The following is a 19,066-nucleotide window of genomic DNA, read 5'->3' as shown; positions in this document are numbered from 1 at the left end:
AGGGACAGACACAGCGCTGGTGTTAATGCAAGATAATCATACACACCACCTCATAGACATAGAGACAGACACACCCCGTGAGAAGGTGACATTTTGAAGACTTTTTGAGAACCGACAAGGAAAGGGTAAGTTTTAGTTTTTTTATCCCCTATTCTAAAGACCCTTTTATTTGTTTTACATTTTTAAGACAGTTTTGGTGGGTAGATCGGATTTAATATTGCAGATAGATTGTAGCTTCCATCAATGTAATTGTCTGCATCATTTCCAACCCCCCATATTTTTGGGCAAATATATATATATATATACACACATATATGTATGTGTGTATGTATAGATTTATGTATGTATATGTATATACACACACACACACACATATGTGTATATATATGTGTGTGTGTATATAGTTGAAGTCGGAAGTTTACATACACTTAGGTTGGAGTCATTAACTCGTTTTTCAACTCCTCCACAAATTTCTTGTTAACAAACTATAGTTTAGGCAAGTCGGTTAGGACATCTACTGTGCGTGACACAAGTCATTTTTCCAACAATTGTTTACAGACAGATTATTTCACTTATAATTCACTGTATCACAATTCCAGTGGGTCAGAAGTTTACATACACTAAGTTGACTGTGCCTTTAAACAACTTGGAAAATTCCAGAAAATTATTTCATGGCTTTAGAAGCTTCCATTAGGCTAATTGACATCATTTGAGTCAATTGGAGGTGTACCTGTGGATGTATTTCAAGGCCCACCTTCAAACTCAGTGCCTCTTTGCTTGACATTATGGGAAAATCAAAATATATCAGCCAAGACCTCAGAAAACAAATTGGAGACCTCCACAAGTCTGGTTCATCCTTGGGAACAATTTCCAAACGCCTGAAGGTACCACGTTCATCTGTACAAACAATAGTATGCAAGTATAAACACCATGGGATCACGCAGCATACCGCTCAGGAAGGAGACACGTTCTGTCTCCTAGAGATGCATGTACTTCAGTGCGAAAAGTGCAAATCAATCCCAGAACAACAGCAAAGGACCATGTGAAGATGCTGGAGGAAACAGGTACAAAAGTATCGATATCCACAGTAAAACGAGTCCTATATCGACGTAACCAGAAAGGCCGCTCAGAAAGGAATAAGCAACTGCTCCAAAACCGCCATAGAACTGTTTAGCCATAATGACCATCGTTATGTTTGGAGGAAAAAGGGGGAGGCTTGCAAGCCGAAAAACACCCATCCCAACCGTGAAGCACGGGGGTAGCAGCATCATGTTGTGGGGGTGCTTTGCTGCAGGAGAGACTGGTGCACTTCACAAAATAGATGGCATCATGACGTAGGAAAATGATGTCGCTATATTGAAGCAACATCTCAAGACATCAGTCAGGACGTTAAAGCTTGGTCGCAACTGGGTCTTCCAAATCGACTATTTTTATTTTATTTTATTTCACCTCTATTTAACCAGGTAGGCAAGTTGAGAACAAGTTCTCATTCACAATTGCGACCTGGCCAAGATAAAGCAAAGCAGTTCGACACATACAACAACACAGTTACACATGGAGTAAAACAAACATACAGTCAATAATACAGTAAAAAAATAAGTCTAAATACAATGTGAGTAAAAGAGGTGAGATGAGGGAGGTAAAGGCAAAAAAAGGCCATGGTGACGAAGTAAATACAATATAGCAAGTAAAACACGAATGGTCGATTTGCAGTGAAAGAATGTGCAGAGTAGAAATAGAAAAAATGGGGTGCAAAAACGCTAAATAAATAAATACAGTAGGGGGAGAGGTAGTTATTTGGGCTAAATTATAGATGGGCTATGTACAGGTGCAGTAATCTGTAAACTGCTCTGACCGCTAGTGAGGGAGATAAGTGTTTCCAGTTTTAGAGATTTTTGTAGTTTGTTCCAGTCATTGGCAGCAGAGAACTGGAAGGAGAGGCCACCAAAGGAAGAATTGGTTTTGGGGGTGACCAGAGAGATATACCTGCTGGAGCGCGTGCTACAGGTGGGTGCTGCTATGGTGACCAGCGAGCTGAGATAAGGGGGGACTTTACCTCGCAGGGTCTTGTAGATGACCTGGAGCCAGTGGGTTTGGCGATGAGTATCAAGCAAGGGCAAGCCAACGAGAGCGTACAGGTCACAGTGGTGGGTAGTATATGGTGCTTTGGTGACAAAACGGATGGCACTGTGTTAGACTGCATCCAATTTATTGAGTAGGGTATTGGAGGCTATTTTGTAAGTGACATCGCCGAAGTCGAGGATCGGTAGGATGGTCAGTTTTACAAGGGTATGTTTGGCAGCATGAGTGAAGGATGCTTTGTTTTGCGAAATAGGAAGCCAATTCTAGATTTAACTTTGGATTGAAGATGTTTGATGTGAGTCTGGAAGGAGAGTTTACAGTCTAACCACACACCAGGTAGTTGTCCACATATTCTAAGTCAGAACCTTCCAGAGTAGTGATGTTGGACGTTTGGGGTGGTGCAAGCAGCGATCGGTTGAAGAGCATGCATTTAGTTTTACTTGTATTTAAGAGCAATTGGAGGCCACGTAAGGAGAGTTGTATGGCATTGAAGCTTGCCTGGAGGGGTGTTAACACAGTGTCCAAAGAAGGGCCAGAAGTATACAGAATGGTGTCGTCTGCGTAGAGGTGGATCAGAGACTCACCAGCAGCAAGAGCGACATCATTGATGTATACAGAGAACCGAGTCGGTCCAAGAATTGAACCCTGTGGCACCCCCATAAAGACTGCCAGAGGCCCGGACAACAGGCCCTCCGATTTGACACACTGAACTCTATCAGAGAAGTAGTTGGTGAACCAGGCGAGGCAATCATTTGATAAACCAAGGCTATCGAGTCTGCCGATGAGGATGTGGTGATTGACATAGTCAAAAGTCTTGGCCAGGTCAATGAATACAGCTGCACAGTATTGTTTCTTATCGATGGTGGTTAGGATATCGTTTAGGACCTTGAGCGTGGCTGAGGTGCACCCATGACCAGCTCTGAAACCAGATTGCATAGCGGAGAAGGTATGGTGGGATTCGAAATGGTCGGTGATCTGTTTGTTGACTTAGCTTTCGAAGACCTTAGAAAGGCAGAGTAGGATAGATATAGGTCTGTAGCAGTTTGGGTCAAGAGTGTCCTCCCCTTTGAAGAGGGGGATGACCGCAGCTGCTTTCCAATCTTTGGGGATCTCAGATGACACAAAAGAGAGGTTGAACAAGCTAGTAATAGGGGTTGCAACAATTTCGGCAGATAATTTTAGAAAGAAAGTGTCCAGACTGTCTAGCCCAGCTGTTTTGTAGGGGTCCAGATTTTGCTGTTCTTTCAGAACATCAGCTGACTGGATTTGGGAGAAGGAGAAAAAGGAGAAGGCTTGGGCGAGTTGCTGTGGGGGATGCAGTGTTGATGACCGGGGTAGGGGTAGCCAGGTGGAAAGCATGGCCAGCCGTAGAAAAATGCTTATTGAAATCTCAATTATAGTGGATTTATCGGTGGTGACAGTGTTTGAGGTCCTCAGTGCAGTGGGCAGCTGGGAGGGAGGTGTTCTTATTTTCCATGGACTTTACAGTGTCCCAGAACTTTTTTGAGTTTGTGTTGCAGGAAGCAAATTTCTGCTTGAAAAAGCTAGCCTTGGCTTTTCTAACTGCCTGTGTATATTGGTTTCTAGCTTCCCTGAAAAGTTGCATATCACGGGGGCTGTTCGATGCCAACGCCATAGGATGTTTTTGTGTCGGTTAAATTTCTTGAATGGGGCATGCTTATTTTTTTTAAATAACCAGGCATCCTCTACTGACGGGATGAGATAAAAAAAAATAAAAAAAGTAGAATTTCAAATTGCTTGGTTACAGACCTGGATAGTAGGACATAACTCTGCAGCTTATCTTTGCAGTAGATTGCAACACCGCCCCCTTTGGCTGTTCTATCTTGTCTGAAAATGTTGTAGTTAGGAATGGAGATTTCAGAATTTTTGGTGGTCTTTCGAAGCCAGGATTCAGACACGGCTAGAACATCCAGGTTGGCAGAGTGTGCTAAAGCAGTGAATAAAATAAACTTAGGGAGGAGGCTTCTAATGTTAACATGCATGAAACCAAGGCTATTACGGTTACAGAAGTCATCAAAAGAGAGCACCTGGGGAATAGGAGTGGAGCTCGGCACTGCAGGGCCTGGATTCACCTCTACATCACCAGAGGAACAGAGGAGGAGTAGGATAAGGGTATGGCTAAAAGCTATGAGAATTGGTCGTCTAGAACGTCCGGAACAGAGAGTAAAATTAGGTTTCTGGGGGCGATAAAATAGCTTCAAGGTATAATGTACAGACAAAGGTATGGTAGGATATGAATACAGTGGAGGTAAACCTAGGTATTGAGTGATGATGAGAGAGATATTGTCTCTAGAAACATCATTGAAACCTGGTGATGTCATCGCATGTGTGGGTGGTGGAACTGAAACGTTGGATAAGGTATAATGAGCAGGGCTAGAGGCTCTACAGTGAAGTAAGCCAATAAACACTAACCAGAAGAAGCAATGGACAAGACATATTGACATTAAGAAGAGGCATGCTTAGTCGAGTGATCATAAGGGTCCAGTGAGTCGTGAGGTTGGTTGGGGTAACGGCAATTCAGGCAGCTAGCCGGGCCATCGGTAGCAAGCTAGCATAGGATGGAGGTCTGTTTTTAGCCACCTTGTGCGTTTCCGACGGTAGATTAGTGGGGTTCCGTGTGGTAGAGGGGATCAATCCAATTGGCAAAATAGATATAGTTATAGTGACCCAAGAAAAATAGTCTGATAGACCTATTCAGATAGCAGCTGATAAGACAGCTAACGGTTAGTGGGGCCGTAGATGGGCGTTCAGGTAACGTCGCGACGGAGGGGCCAGTTGGATAACTCCCTCGGGCAGGTAACGTCGGTAGTCCAGTCGTGAAGGCCCGGTGGGCCTCCGCATCAGCAATAAAAATGGGTCCGGATAGGTGATTGTAGCCCAGGAGTGGCTGATGGAACTCTTCAGCTGGCTACCTCCGGAATAATTGATGTTTGCTCCAGGATCGACATAAGCTAATAGTCCTTCTCTCTACTATTATTCTGACATTTCACATTCTTAAAATAAAATGGTGATCCTAACTGACCTAAGACAGGGTATTTTTTACTAGGATTACATTTCAGGAATTGTGAAAAATTGAGGCTTTTTATTTTGGCTAAGGTGTATGTAAACTTCCGACAACTGTACATATCTTTAAAATATATATATTTTCCTTTATTCCTTTCTAACCCTACCATTCCTCTCCTAATTGGAGTAAACTAGTGAACAACAATGCTTAGGCTTCTACTTACAGATTATACATACTATATACATTTTATGGACACAGTTCATTTTACAATTGTTCTATTTAGTTTGTTTTTACTCTGTGTCCTTCCTCTACCTCTCCCATTATTTCTAATATCCATCCAGTTTGAATTATATTTGCTGTATCTTTCAAACTGTGCTCTTTGACAAACGTTCTTAACCTATTTATGTTTTACAGACACAGTATCTTTTACATGAGTTATCTTGTTATTAGTTTCTATTAGTCCCAACCTTCAACTCCATTCAACCCCTCCCATCTATCTCTTAACTATCTCTCTTTCTATTTGCCATATATTTATCATCTGTGCTGTGATGTTTCACAAAAGTTCTGAACATTTCTATTCTCATTGTTTCTACAGATTGTACATTTAATTTTTTGTTTTTGCTAAAATTATTATAATATTATTGGTCGATTGACTATGACTTTTCAGATCACCCAGTAGTGCGATCTGCAGGGTTAGCTCAAGGTAAATATAGCAATTCTTCAGCCATTCCTGGACCTGTGACCAAAAACAAGCTACATATGGACAGTACCAAAACAAATGGTCTAATGATTCTGTCTCTTCGCAGCAAAATCTGCAGAGCTGGGATGGCTGCTGTATCCCATTATATATAACATTCTATTGGTTGCAATAATTTTGTAAATCATTTAAATTGAACAATTCTAAGTTTTGAATCTGGCGTCGTTTTCCGTATCAATTCATAAACCATGTGCCATGGAATCGGTACGTCAAAAAAAAATCTCTTCTCAACTATTTTGCGATCTATATGGCACGGGTGTCATTTAAAAAATAAATCTGGTATACTTGTTTTCATCCATCAAAAATGTCTTTAACCAATTATGGTTATGGTCTTTAATGCAGGGCCGACAGACAAGTTCCTTACTTTTTCCCCCTTCCACTTTCATTTTTGATGCAATGCTGCAATTAGTTGGTTGTAATTTTGGGTAGAGCAGACATTTCCATATGTTTTTGTTAGCTGCATGTGTGACAACTCCACCTGTCCTATTTATGATTTCATTTACGAAGATTATACCTTCTTTTTAAAAATAAAAAACATGTATTTTTTATTTTTTATCAATTAGTATATTTGAGTTTAACCACAATATTTGTTCTATTATTTGTTCTGTCTTTTCTGGTGGATTAAACAGAAATTGATAGAAACACAAGTTTTCATCACTGACATGAGAAAGATTTATTTACAATTGAAAAGGTTTGTAGGAGACACAAAATAAAGATAAATCAATATCTTTGTGTGAAGGTGTTATTTCTTGTAACATTTCAGGCCTAAATTCAGTAAAAATATATGTATTTTTTTGTTTTACTATTATACAAAATTGAAGTTTAAGACGAACCACTCACTCACACGACGCCATACACATGGTCTGCGGTTGTGAGGCCGGTTCGACGTACTGCCAAATTCTCTAAAACAACGTTGGAGGTGGCTTATGGTAGAAAAAAATCTGGCAACAGCTCTGGTGGACATTCCTGCAGTCAGAAAAGCTCCCTCAACTTGAGACATCTGTGGAATTGTGTTGAGACAAACTGCACATTTTAGCATGGCCTCTTATTGTCCTCGGAGCAAGGTGCACCTGGGTAATGATCATGCTGTTGAATCAGCTTCTTGATATACCACACCGGTCAGGTGGATTGGTTATCTCGGCTAAGGAGAAATGCTCATTAACAGGGATGTAAACTAATTTGTACACAAAATTTGAGAAATATGCTTTTTGTGTGAATGGAACATTTCATGGATCTTTTATTTCAGCTCATGAAACATGGGACCAACACTTTACATGTTGCTTTTATATCTTTGTTCAGTGTATTTAGAGGTCTTTTGGCTTGGGGGTAAAAACTGTTCAGGATCCTGTTGCTTCCAGACTCGGTGCATCAGTACCGCTTGCAGTGCGGTAGCAGAGAGAACAGTCTATGACTTGGGTGGCTGGAGTCTTGGAGAAGTTTTGGGGCATTCCTCTGACACCACCTGGCATAGAGGTCCTTGAAGCCCCCTCCTGCTGTTCAGAGACTGGCATTTTCTACAAGAAATCTGCCTCCAGAAATAAAAGCTTCTCCCAAGTGGGTGTGACACCTACTCCCATTGCCTGCTGCTTGGATTCCACCTAGCGATCTGTTCACCATCTGCCTTGGTTGTCTCCCCCTGTCTGGTACAGGGGGAGACATGGCGCTAGATGTGTATCTAGTTACATAGAAACTACAGTGGCAATGTCATTTATTGTAGCTGGGGATTTTCTCTCTATTGGTTAGACAGACTTTTGGCCTCCCATCCTATTCTAACCACCTCTCTCCGGCTTTGTATTCATGTTACCTGATGAAATTGCTACAATATGATCTTGTTGCCAGCTGATGCACATTGATGTCATAAATCAACACTGCAGAGCTCTCCCTGTCCTATGCCTTGATTGTATTACTGTTGATGATATCTGGAAATGTGCATGTACTCCCTGGCCCATCTAATGTTGCTGGCCCCAATTCCTATTTGTGCTCTGATATCTGCTTCACTGATTTCTGCTCTCGCAAAAGCCTGGGTTTTCTGCATGTGAAACCTAGAAGCTTATTACCTAAAATGGATCAATTGAAAGTGTGGGTTCACAGCTCCAATCCAGATGTGTTGGTCATTACTGAGATGTGGTTAAGGAAGAGCAAGACAGATCTTCTGAAAGGTGGGGGGAGTGGCAATCTTTACCAAGGATCACCTTCAGTGCTCGGTTGTCTCCACCAAGTTGGTCCCTGAACAATTTGATTTGTTGGTTTTAAGTATTAAACTTTCAAATAGCTCTTTGTTGACTGTTGCTGGATGCTATATCGTCCTCCATCAGCACCGGCTTGTACCCTACCTGCCCTAAGCGCTCTCCTGGCCCCTTACACTAAGTCTGATTTTTGTCCTGCTAGGTGACCTAATCTAGGACATGCTTAAACCACCTGACCAAGTCTTAGAGCAATGGGACCCCTAAATCGTTATCAGATTATTACAAATCCCACAAGGTATATGACTCCAAACACCCGGAAAAGGCTAATCTTCTTGATGTTATCCTCACAAATAATCCTGATAGGTATCAGTCTGGTGTTTTCTGTAAGGACCTTAGGTGATCACTTTTTTACAGCCTGTGTTCGTAATGGCTTCTCAGTGAAACGACGCTTGCTAAAAAATGAGCAAACCTTCCTTCATGAACTGGCCTCTGTAAAATGGTATAGAATCAGGTTGATCCCCGCTGTCGAAGACACTTGGACCTTCGTTTTTGATATTTTCAGTAGTATTGTTAACAAACACGCCCCTGTAAAGAAAATGAGATTTAAAAACCGGTTTAGCCTCTGTTTCGACATTGATCTTGCAGAGTTACTCCACCTCAAGAATTGCATTTGGTGAATGGCTCGGCACACACATACTCAGGCTGACTGGCTCTTGTTCAGGCAAATGAGAAATGAGTGCACACAGGCTATCCGGAAGGCCAAGGTTAGTTACTTTAGGGAGAAGTTCTCACTTTTTGGGTAAAACCCCAAAAAGTTCTGAAAAATGGTTAAAGACCTGGAGAATAAACCCTCCTCCTCACAGCTGCCCATGTGCCTTAAAGTTGATGATGTGGTTGTTACTGACAAGAAACACATGGCTGAGCTCTTCAATCCTGGCCACTTCATTAAGTCAGGATTCCGATTTGACTCAGCCATGCCTCCTTGCTCGTCCAACATAAAACCCTCTTATGCCTCACTCCCCCCTATCTGAGATATCTACTGCAGCCCTCATTCTCCACATACAACTCCCGTTCTGCCAGTCACATTCTGTTAAAGGTCCCCAAAGCACACACATCGCTGGGTCGCTCGTCTTTTCAGTTTGCTGCAGCTAGCGACTGGAACGAACTGCAACAAACACTCAAACTGGACAGTTTTTATCTCAATCTCTTCATTCAAAGACTCAACCATGGGCTCTCTTACTGACAGATGGGCCTGCTTTGTGTGATGTATTGTCTCTACCTTCATGTCTTTGTGCTGTTGTCTGTGCACCGGGATGTTTGTACTATTTTTGTATGCTGCTACCATGTTGTTGTCATGTTCTGTTGATACCATGCATGTTCTGTTGCTACCATGCTGTGTTGTCATGTGTTGCTGCCTTGCTATGTTGTTGTCTTAGGTCTCTCTTTATGTAGTGTTGTCTCTCTTGTCGGAATGTGTGTTTTGTTGTCCTGGCACCACACTGCCAGGTCTCTGATCTCTCAACATGTTCTCCAGTCTCATAAAACATTTTAGAAAAAAGGCTACTTGTTATTACTTGTTAAACAAAATCAATTTCTCTGAGAAATTGTATTAGTATAACATTATTTTTTTAAATGTAGCATACAATATAGCTCAGTATTTGTATTATTTATTTTAAACTGACTTTTTTGCTGATCTTTATCAAGGGTGCCAATAATTATGGACCTGACTGTCTGCCTAGAGTATATACATTTGCTTATATAACAGAAACAGAGCATGAGGGGAAAGTTGATCGCGAGAAAAAGTAATATCCTGAAAGGGCTTATCAATCTATTTGATCAAATGCTGTTTTTTCTATATATTTAGTTCAGCTGAAAATACACGTGGCAGAATCCTCGGACAAGATCACACTATCACGTGTTGATGGTTTCACTTTCAGCCCTAATAATGAAACTACTTATATATTGGATTACAAGGATGAGAACACAGTGGAGTTTGTATGCAAGAAAGACGGAAGGGAAGATCGCAAAATCTATGTGAAAGGTCGGAGTAAGTACAGTACTGCCCCTTCCCTCAATGTACAATGATATGGCACAAGAATTTAAGAAGTCAATATTTGTTTGTGTGTATGCCATTATAATACACGTCATTATAATGTACATGTGTGTAAGGGATTGTGCGTGCGACTGCTTGCGTGCATTGTGTGTATGTATGGCGTGTTTGTGTGTGTGTCCAGCCTGTGATAAATGCATTAAACTGGATACAGCTACGGCTGTAGGGATGGTTGTGTGGGAGTCCTGGTGGCCACTGCCTGATTGGAGTAGCTGTTTACTGCATCGCCTCACAGCCCAAAGCAACACTAACCTCCGGGCAAGAAAAGTGAGTGTCCACACAAAAGAGAAAAACATAGGAGTATGTCAACTTGAGTTTGAATGGTACCTGACGAGCCCCGACCCACTTTGTTGTTTTCTTTGTATATTGTGCATTGAATTTTGAATTCTTAAAAATGAAATGTTTTACAGTAAACATACAAAAATAATACACATGAAGACCATAATCAATCATGTAAAGCAATATTTAATTTATCTCTTTCATCCCTAGCATCTAGCAAAATGGGTCTCATCCACAATGAGGCCAGTGTCAACAAAATAACTTGTCCACAATGAGGTCAGTGTCAACAAAACAACTTGTCCACAATGAGGTCAGTGTTAACAAAATAACTTGTCCACAATGAGGTCAGTGTTAACAAAACAACTTGTCCACAATGAGGTCAGTGTTAACAAAACAACTTGTCCACAATGAGGTCAGTGTTAACAAAACAACTTGTCCACAATGAGGTCAGTGTTAACAAAATAACTTGTCCACAATGAGGTCAGTGTTAACAAAACAACTTGTCCACAATGAGGTCAGTGTTAACAAAACAACTTGTCCACAATGAGGTCAGTGTTAACAAAACAACTTGTCCACAATGAGGTCAGTGTTAACAAAACAACTTGTCCACAATGAGGTCAGTGTTAACAAAACAACTTGTCCACAATGAGGTCAGTGTTAACAAAACAACCACAATGTCCACAATGAGGTCAGTGTTAACAAAACATCTTGTCCACAATGAGGTCAGTGTTAACAAAACAACTTGTCCACAATGAGGTCAGTGTTAACAAAACAACTTGTCCACAATGAGGTCAGTGTTAACAAAACAACTTGTCCACAATGAGGTCAGTGTTAACAAAACAACTTGTCCACAATGAGGTCAGTGTTAACAAAACAACTTGTCCACAATGAGGTCAGTGTTAACAAAACAACTTGTCCACAATGAGGTCAGTGTTAACAAAACAACTTGTCCACAATGAGGTCAGTGTTAACAAAACATCTTGTCCACAATGAGGTCAGTGTTAACAAAACAACTTGTCCACAATGAGGTCAGTGTTAACAAAACAACCTGTCCACAATGAGGTCAGTGTTAACAAAACAACCTGTCCACAATGAGGTCAGTGTTAACAAAACATCTTGTCCACAATGAGGTCAGTGTTAACAAAACATCTTGTCCACAATGAGGTCAGTGTTAACAAAACAACTTGTCCACAATGAGGCCCCACTGTACATACATTACCTGTTTGCTCAGTTGCTTTGTTAAGTTTGCGCTACTGTTTTGCATGAACTAAGATTTCCTTCTGGAACCATATATCACACGTTTGTTGAATTCTATTTATTTATTTATATTGTAGAGAAATTGTTTATGGACATACATACATTTTCCACGTATTTAAAAAAAAAAATATATATATATATATATATATATATATATATATAAATAAAACCAACACATTTTAGGCTGTTTTGTTATTCCATGTTATTCCATGTAGTAACACCATTTTTGATTTGCTTTTATAATCCGAGCATATACTTTTTTTTCAACCTGTGTACAGATAATGTTTGAAGAATTAAGGTGTACGGCGGTTAGTTTTGAACTCCAAAGCTCTCGCTCATCACTGTACCCTCTACATGAGAGGGAGCTGGCCTTTCTTAGCTATTTGGAGACATAGTCATGTCTTCATCGATAAGGCTATACTGAGACAGCTTCCCTTTTGCCTGTGTACCTACATTGCCCAGCAGACAAATGACACCTATCAGCTCCGCTCAGAGGACGGTATCTTGTTGACTGTGCCCGGACAGAGCTGGGTAAAAAAGCATTCTATTTCTCTGGCCCTTCCACTTGCTACAAGCTACAGAAGGACAGGAAATTGCAGGAGCTCGTGTTTTTGAATTAGTTTAAAGATAAGGTCAAATCTATGGTGGACAATAAAGTGGGTGGCTGTCAATGTTTTGACTCCTAGATGCAACACACCTCACCAATTCATTTAAATTGTCGTGCTTTGTGTATCATGTTGTAATTGTGTCTGAAGCAACTATTTTGGCCAGGTCTCTCTTGGAAAATAGGTTTTTAATCTCAATGAGACTAACCTGGTGAAATAAAACCAAAATAAATAAATAATTAAATGGAAAGTTGGTCACAAAATAACGACTGCAATTGTAACAATAAATCATTTACTTTTATATGTTCCCTGATTGTGTTCTGTTATTTCTGGTTTCATCCTACTTTTTAGCAGATCACCCAGTGAGTCAAAGTAATTTTGTTCTATCAGACTTTCCACATAGAGCAACTTTAGTGGAGGGTTTGCTCTACAGGAAGCCTGAATGTATCAGGTATTCTAATGGAACAGAGCGGATGATACATGCAATGCTTTTCAAGTGTAGTTATGGGGGTTTACTGCTGCTAGTCTACAAAGTGCGGTTTCCTAACGGAGCTTCGAGAGGAGATCAAACGGAAGAGCTCAAACAACACAGAGCTCACAGTGTACACAACCAACCCCCACACATCCAAGCTCACATCACACACACACACACACACACACACACACACACACACACACACACACACACACACACACACACACAAACCAATCAACCAAACTTGCAAACATACCTTTATCAAACAAGACTCAAATTTCCCAAAAGAACCATTGTTGATCAGGTCTAACAGATACCATTCACTTCAGTGTTCCAGGTGTGCACGCTCCGTGTTCATGGTCTTCACTCTGGACCATAATTAGCTGAATCAGCTGTGTAAATTCAGGGCCGGATTGATCTACAGTATCTAGTCACTCATTGATACAAAACTGTGGGAAACAACTCTAGACACCCACACCTGAACGTTCTAAGAAGGGCTTTATTCTTGTCAAAAGAGAAAAAATATATATACATCAAATAGACATGATTTCCTCTTCATTCAAGCTATAGAAAGTTTGAGTTAGGCAAAAAAATACATTTTCTTTCCACTGATGCTGGTAAGTAGTCTGTCTACTGTCTACAGTCATAAGTGAAATGTTTCCGGTGAGATCATCATGATTAGCAACAGAGAGACCTGGCCAATCATCCACCATCATTTACTATAAGCGTAAGGGGTGCAGGCATCTGTGGCTTAGACCATGAGAGCTGACACTGAAGATAGAGAACCACAAACTAGCTAGACTCTTTTGTCGCATGGCACTACACTTCATAAAACAAACATTTCCTTTGTGTCACAGTGGCTCACAGTGAAGTAGACAGAATCAAGGCAAAATATAACGTACATGTGCTAATACACTGGGTGCACAAAACGTTAAGAACACCTGCTCTTTCCGTGGCATAGACTGACCAGGTGAATCCAGGTGAAAGCTATGATCCCTTACTGAAGTCACTTGAGTGATCCACTTCATTCAGTGTAGAAGAAGGGAGACAGGTTAAAGAATGATTTTTAAGCCTTGACATGGATTGAGTCATGGATTGTGTATCTGTGCCATTCAGAAGGTGAATGGGCAAGACAAAATATTGAAGGGCCTTTGAATGGGTAATGGTAATAGGTGCCAGGAGCACCGGTTTGAGTATGTCAAGAACTGTAACACTGCTGGGTTTTTCACGCTCAACAGTTTCCTGTGGGTATCATGAATGGTCCACCACCCAAAGGACATCCCGCCAACTTGACAGAACTGTGGGAAGCATTGGAGTCTACATGGGCCAGCATCCCTGTGGAACTCTTTCAACATCTTGTAGAGTCCAAGCCTCAATGAATTGAAGCTGTTATGAGGGCAAAAGGAGGTGCAACTCAATTTTAGAAAAGCGTTCCTAATGTTTTGTACACTCAGTGTATAGACAGGCAGCAATAACATTGTGAAGAGGAACAACTTGGCTGGCACCTGCAAACATTAATACCATTTTACAACAGTTGATCAACACAGCTACGTACTTGTTGTTTTCAGCACAGCAAACATCTAAAAGTCTTTACAAAGATCTCCCTATCTTTATATCTCTATTTTCCAGAGCAACACTACGTTGATCACTATTATCACTAGTTCCAGTAATTCTAAACTACAGTTTTAACTAAATCATAATATCACACATTTTACACATCAAGCTAAAATAAAAATCCTATTTAAGTCTAAGCTAAGCACTACAGAGCCTTCTCCCCTCCTCTTTGATGGCAGGGTGAGCTGAGGTCTGCTGGTCCGGGGCATCAGAGGAGTCCTAGAGAACAGGTGTGGTCTGGTGAGAGGACAGTCTACCCAGTCCTGTGGGTAGCGTAGATATCTCTGCTGCGGGTTGCCAGACTAAGGGGCTGTCAGGGGAAAAGAAAGGCTTTAGGTGACTGATGTAGCTGTTTGGTGTTGTTAATTAAGTCAGATTCACAGATCCGTTTCCATTGCAACACCACTATTTTTTTATGCATCTTCACCATAAGTATTGTGAATAGCTAGCCTAGATCATCTCCCTAAAATATTGACAGACTTTAGCTAACCAGGAGATGTGGAATGAAGGATAGGTAGGAGATACGTATGGAATAAAAGCAAAAAATACAGACGGAAAGCTAGACAAGAGGTAGTGGTAGACAGCCTACCTCATAGTCAGGACTTGGCACCACTGGTGGGCCACGGCCTGCTGAGCGGGAAGTGGCTATGGGGAAAACCAAAAATAAGTGAGTATCAATCAATTAAAAAAATAAACAAACACAAATATTGAATAAATAAACAATTCACTATACTTAACGTTTATAACACATGGTCGATACCCTATGTGTACTATGTCACAGGGAATTTAGATTTTTATGATCTCTGAATATTTTGTTGTTGAGTACTCCTGGGTATGGTCATAAATAGTCAAGAGCCTTCCTTATCACAAAGTGCCACTGTTGGCGGATGCATAGTCAGATGGTAACAGCGTTACGTTTTTGGGGTGCAGCAGGTCCAGACTTCTTCCGAGCCCTGAGATACACAATGAGGATGACCCCTCCTGTCACCAGCAGGTCCCCAATGATGGCCCCGGCAACCAGAGTCGGATTCAGCTCATAGCAGTCCTTACACACTGTAACACCAACAACACACAGATAGGCATAGGGGTGGAAATAATGTGTTGAAACGACCGCTCAAATGGGATGGAGAAAAGGGGTTGGGGTGCATTCAGGGAGAGGGAAAGATATGATTTGAAAGGTCTAGTAAGTAGTGTTTGCCAATAAACATAGATACAGAGACGAGTGCTGAATCTGGGGCTCCGCAAACGGTTATACTAAACATAATGATGTCATTAGGACACTTTTACTCACCCTTTCCTTTAAAGTAAAACTGATAGGTTGTTGTTATTTCTTTAGTATATTCACAGTGGTAAACACTTTTCTTGCTTTCATCATAATTCACTTTGATTTGTTCACTTTGACTGTTCTTTTCCAGGTTGGTAGTGCCTTCATACCATTCTCCTTTTTCAGGACAGGTCATTATGACTGTAGTTCTCCAGAATGACACATATCCTAAATGAAGAAAACACAACGGATGCTTTAACGCAGGGGTGACAGACATACGACGAGGTCGTCCAATCCAGCCCATAGGTCATTTGAGTATTACACTTTTTTTATTCAAATAATATTAAAATTATTTGTAACATTCAAATAACTAGCTTTTATATTATACACTGAGTGTACAAAACATTAAGAACACCTTCCTACTATTGAGTTGTGCCCCCCTTTGCCCTTAGAACAGCCTCAATTAATCAGGGCATGGACTCTACAAGGTGTTGAAAGCGTTCCACAGGGATGCTGGCCAATATTTACTCCAATGCTTCCCACAGTTGTGTCAAGTTCTCTGGATATTGTTTGGGTGCTGGACCATTCTTGATACACACAATAAACAGTTGTGCATGAAAAATCCAGCAGCATTGCAGTTCTTGCCACAAACCGGTTCGCCTGGCGCCTACTACCGTACCCCGTTTAACTGCACTTGTCCATTCACCCTCTAAATGGCACACATACACAATCCATGTCTCATTTGTCTCAAGGCTTAAAAATCCTTCTTTAGCCTGTCTCCTCCCCTTCATCTACACTGATTGAAGTGGATTAAAGAAGTGATATCGATAAGGGATCATAGGTTTCACCTGGATTCACTTGGTCATTCTAAGTCCTTGGAAAGAACAGGTATTCATAATGTTTGTACACTCTGTGTATTATATTTCGAAAAATATATGTAAATGAACAGTACGGTATTGTCATTTTTTAAAAATTATGTCTGATTAAACACATGGTATATTCACCAACACAATAAAAATAGTATGCAAAATTATCTTATCTTAGGGTACATTTTTATACAATTCAGCAATGTTTTGAGTCTGTAATTGATAAGAAAATAGTCAATGTCGTAGAGTAAAAGACAGGGACATTTTTTACATTACCTTCACCCTCCACAGTAGTCATGATGAGGAGGAGGAAGACAAGCCCGCCATAAACGCCAGCTCTGCTCATTTTCTCTACTTCTCAGACAGACCTTCGATCTTGATTTTCAGCAATCAAAAACTTAAATTCTAGCTTACCCGGTTTGTATCTGAAACAGAACAAAACTAGACTCAGGAAATGTAGTGAGGAGACAGAAACTTTTTAAGTTATGGCAAGTCAACAAAAGTCATCCAAAGAGCTCTCTCGCGCCCTCTCTCTCTTCTCCCCTTTGCAACAGGAAGTGAATGCTTGTATGCAATTGTTATGTGCACTCTAGAAATTAGAGGTTAAATAAGGGTTCTTCTAAGATCCTCAAAGTTCTTTGAAGAACCTTAGTGTTCTTGCCACTGAATATTGCCCAGAAAAGTTTTGTCCAAGAACCCCATAGGAGGTGGGGTTCATCGAGGAACCTCCTTAGTTGGTGGGGGGTTCTTGCAGGAACCTAACTGCCCAACTGAAACATTTGGATTTGTATTTGAAAGGACAGCAGGTGCAGGCAGGTGCAACTTAAAAATATAAAGATCTCCTTAATTTAAGGTTTGTCACTTGTATGATCTAAATTGATATTGTTTTATAATGATACTATCTATCTTTTCATAACTTTCTAAAACAGAAAATGAACACAATTCAATGGATATCAATCAACAAAGAGGTAAGAATATATCAACTATAAGAATAGGTTGAATGCTAGATGTTTTGGCTGCATATGACTAAACTGCTTAGGTATTGGTATGTTATGCAGATCATCCTCCTCCCTTACTTCTTCAATGAAAATATCATAGGCCTCTACGTTATGGACAAGGTATGTGCATGAATACCATTATCAAAACAGTTTTTTTCATTCATATTTACCACAAAAACCAAGGTAAAAATACTGTTGGGTGCATGTTTTTGTTAATCATCTGTATAACTACTATTTTTGGGATTCACAGACTTCACCCTCCCTACACCTCTGATGAATATATCAGGAAACCTGTTCGATCACCATGCACTGCAAAATCATTCTGCCTATGGATACGCATCAACACATTAACATCAACAGGACAAAGGATGTACACATTGGACTTGGGGCTCTGCTGGGAGTTTGCCTCATATTTAGAGGTTTTTTATTCTGCTTTGCCACTAAAATCATAATAAACACTGACAACTAAAATATTGTATTATTGTTATGCGTATTATAATTATTATTAATAATAATTGGGGAGGGGGTAGTTAAAAAATGAACCCCAAAAGGTTCTTCAAAAGGTTATTTGAGGATCCGTTAAAAGGGGTTCTTTGAAGAACTTAAGCGGTTCCCACCCAGTTTCAATTTGAAGAACCCCTCAAGGATACTCCAGAAACCTTCTATTTTTAGAGTGTGGTTATACTGTAAGCCTATCAAAGATGGTGGATGAATGAATATGTCTTACTCAGGCAGTTTACCATTGGAAAAATGGTCAAGGTTCCTGTCTGTGTAAGTTGGCGTTCCCATGTGAGACCAATGGCTCTGGTCTACTTATTGTCTCTCCCCGCTCTCCCCACCCGCAGGTGGGAAATAAGTAGACCAGAGTGGCGCCGCCCCCAGAGTGGGATGTCTTGCTTTCTCTACAGCCTCTGGATCTATACTGTATTACTTACCCCTACATGTACCTATTGGTGCTTTGTTTCCATCCCTTTAATTTTTAAAGACAATACATAGGCCAGTACGTAAATTATTTTTACAAAACCACACACACAATGGTTTTGACTTGTAGATATGACTGAATGATTTTGTCACGTTGTTTCTTATTGTGTTGCTGTAAGCCTATGTGTAGGCCTATGTTTTGTCTATTACAATAAATTGTTTGAACTAAAGTATCTCATTTGAAATGAATAATATGAAATGCCATGTTTGTGTATATTTGACAGGTTTGGATGAGCGCATCAGTGGTACTTTGTGTGGAACCTTGATGATAAGGACCAGAGAATATAGCTCGTTTGTGCCCCCTGTGATCACAACTTTGAACTGACATAAAGCCAGTGGCCACACCAACAAAATTGAGGGAAACTGGCTCCATTGGTTTACAAAGGCTCAATAAAAACAAACATTGGTCTCACAAAACATAACTATACATAAAGGCTTAAAAACATATTATTCTTCATCAGCACTAGGCTTAAAAATGCTTTGCAAATTATGTTATAGGCATAAACATACAATAGGGGGATATAAACAGCCTTTGGTGTTGTGCCAAATATGGGGTAACTCGTTGCC

At 40.5% G+C, this 19,066-nt stretch overlaps 1 protein-coding gene and 2 long non-coding RNA genes across 7 annotated transcripts; 2 read left to right on the top strand and 1 right to left on the bottom strand.

Moving 5' to 3' along the window:
- The first annotated feature begins 69 nt into the window (after nucleotides 1-69).
- Nucleotides 70-11,631, top strand: LOC127908624 (uncharacterized). 5 transcript variants are annotated; one of them, XR_008067789.1, is made up of 4 exons: nucleotides 70-11,089; nucleotides 11,128-11,229; nucleotides 11,468-11,501; nucleotides 11,570-11,631. It is a non-coding gene; the product is annotated as an uncharacterized LOC127908624 (long non-coding RNA). The 5 variants fall into 5 exon arrangements; XR_008067787.1 differs by lacking the exon at nucleotides 11,468-11,501 and having other exon boundaries at nucleotides 11,536-11,631; XR_008067791.1 differs by lacking the exon at nucleotides 11,468-11,501 and having other exon boundaries at nucleotides 11,570-11,620.
- A 1,626-nt stretch (nucleotides 11,632-13,257) lies between these two features.
- On the bottom strand, nucleotides 13,258-17,050 carry LOC118397259 (T-cell surface glycoprotein CD3 epsilon chain-like). The gene is made up of 5 exons (XM_035791847.2): nucleotides 16,797-17,050; nucleotides 15,682-15,882; nucleotides 15,306-15,443; nucleotides 14,980-15,035; nucleotides 13,258-14,700 (listed from the first exon to the last, which is right to left on the bottom strand). The coding sequence occupies exons 1-5, from the start codon at nucleotides 16,864-16,866 to the stop codon at nucleotides 14,644-14,646; spliced, it is 522 nt and encodes a 173-aa protein (XP_035647740.1). The 5' UTR covers nucleotides 16,867-17,050; the 3' UTR covers nucleotides 13,258-14,643.
- A 164-nt stretch (nucleotides 17,051-17,214) lies between these two features.
- On the top strand, nucleotides 17,215-18,943 carry LOC127908625 (uncharacterized). The gene is made up of 3 exons (XR_008067795.1): nucleotides 17,215-17,488; nucleotides 17,579-17,638; nucleotides 17,769-18,943. It is a non-coding gene; the product is annotated as an uncharacterized LOC127908625 (long non-coding RNA).
- The last annotated feature ends 123 nt before the right edge of the window (nucleotides 18,944-19,066 follow it).

This window comes from Oncorhynchus keta, chromosome 18 (genome assembly GCF_023373465.1).
Source record: "Oncorhynchus keta strain PuntledgeMale-10-30-2019 chromosome 18, Oket_V2, whole genome shotgun sequence".
In the NCBI taxonomy this organism is placed as follows: Eukaryota; Metazoa; Chordata; class Actinopteri; order Salmoniformes; family Salmonidae; genus Oncorhynchus; species Oncorhynchus keta.
This window is presented reverse-complemented; position numbering and strand designations above follow the sequence as displayed.

Bases quoted from the DNA above. Each gene is read 5' to 3' on its own strand.
- LOC118397259 (XM_035791847.2), bottom strand. From the start codon at position 16,866: ATGAGCAGAGCTGGCGTTTATGGCGGGCTTGTCTTCCTCCTCCTCATC. The intron at 15,883-16,796 runs GTAATGTAAAAA...TTCTTCATTTAG, and splicing joins GACTACTGTGGAGGGTGAAG to GATATGTGTCATTCTGGAGA. The intron at 15,036-15,305 runs GTAACGCTGTTA...TTTTCCCCATAG, and splicing joins ACCTGCTGCACCCCAAAAAC to CCACTTCCCGCTCAGCAGGC.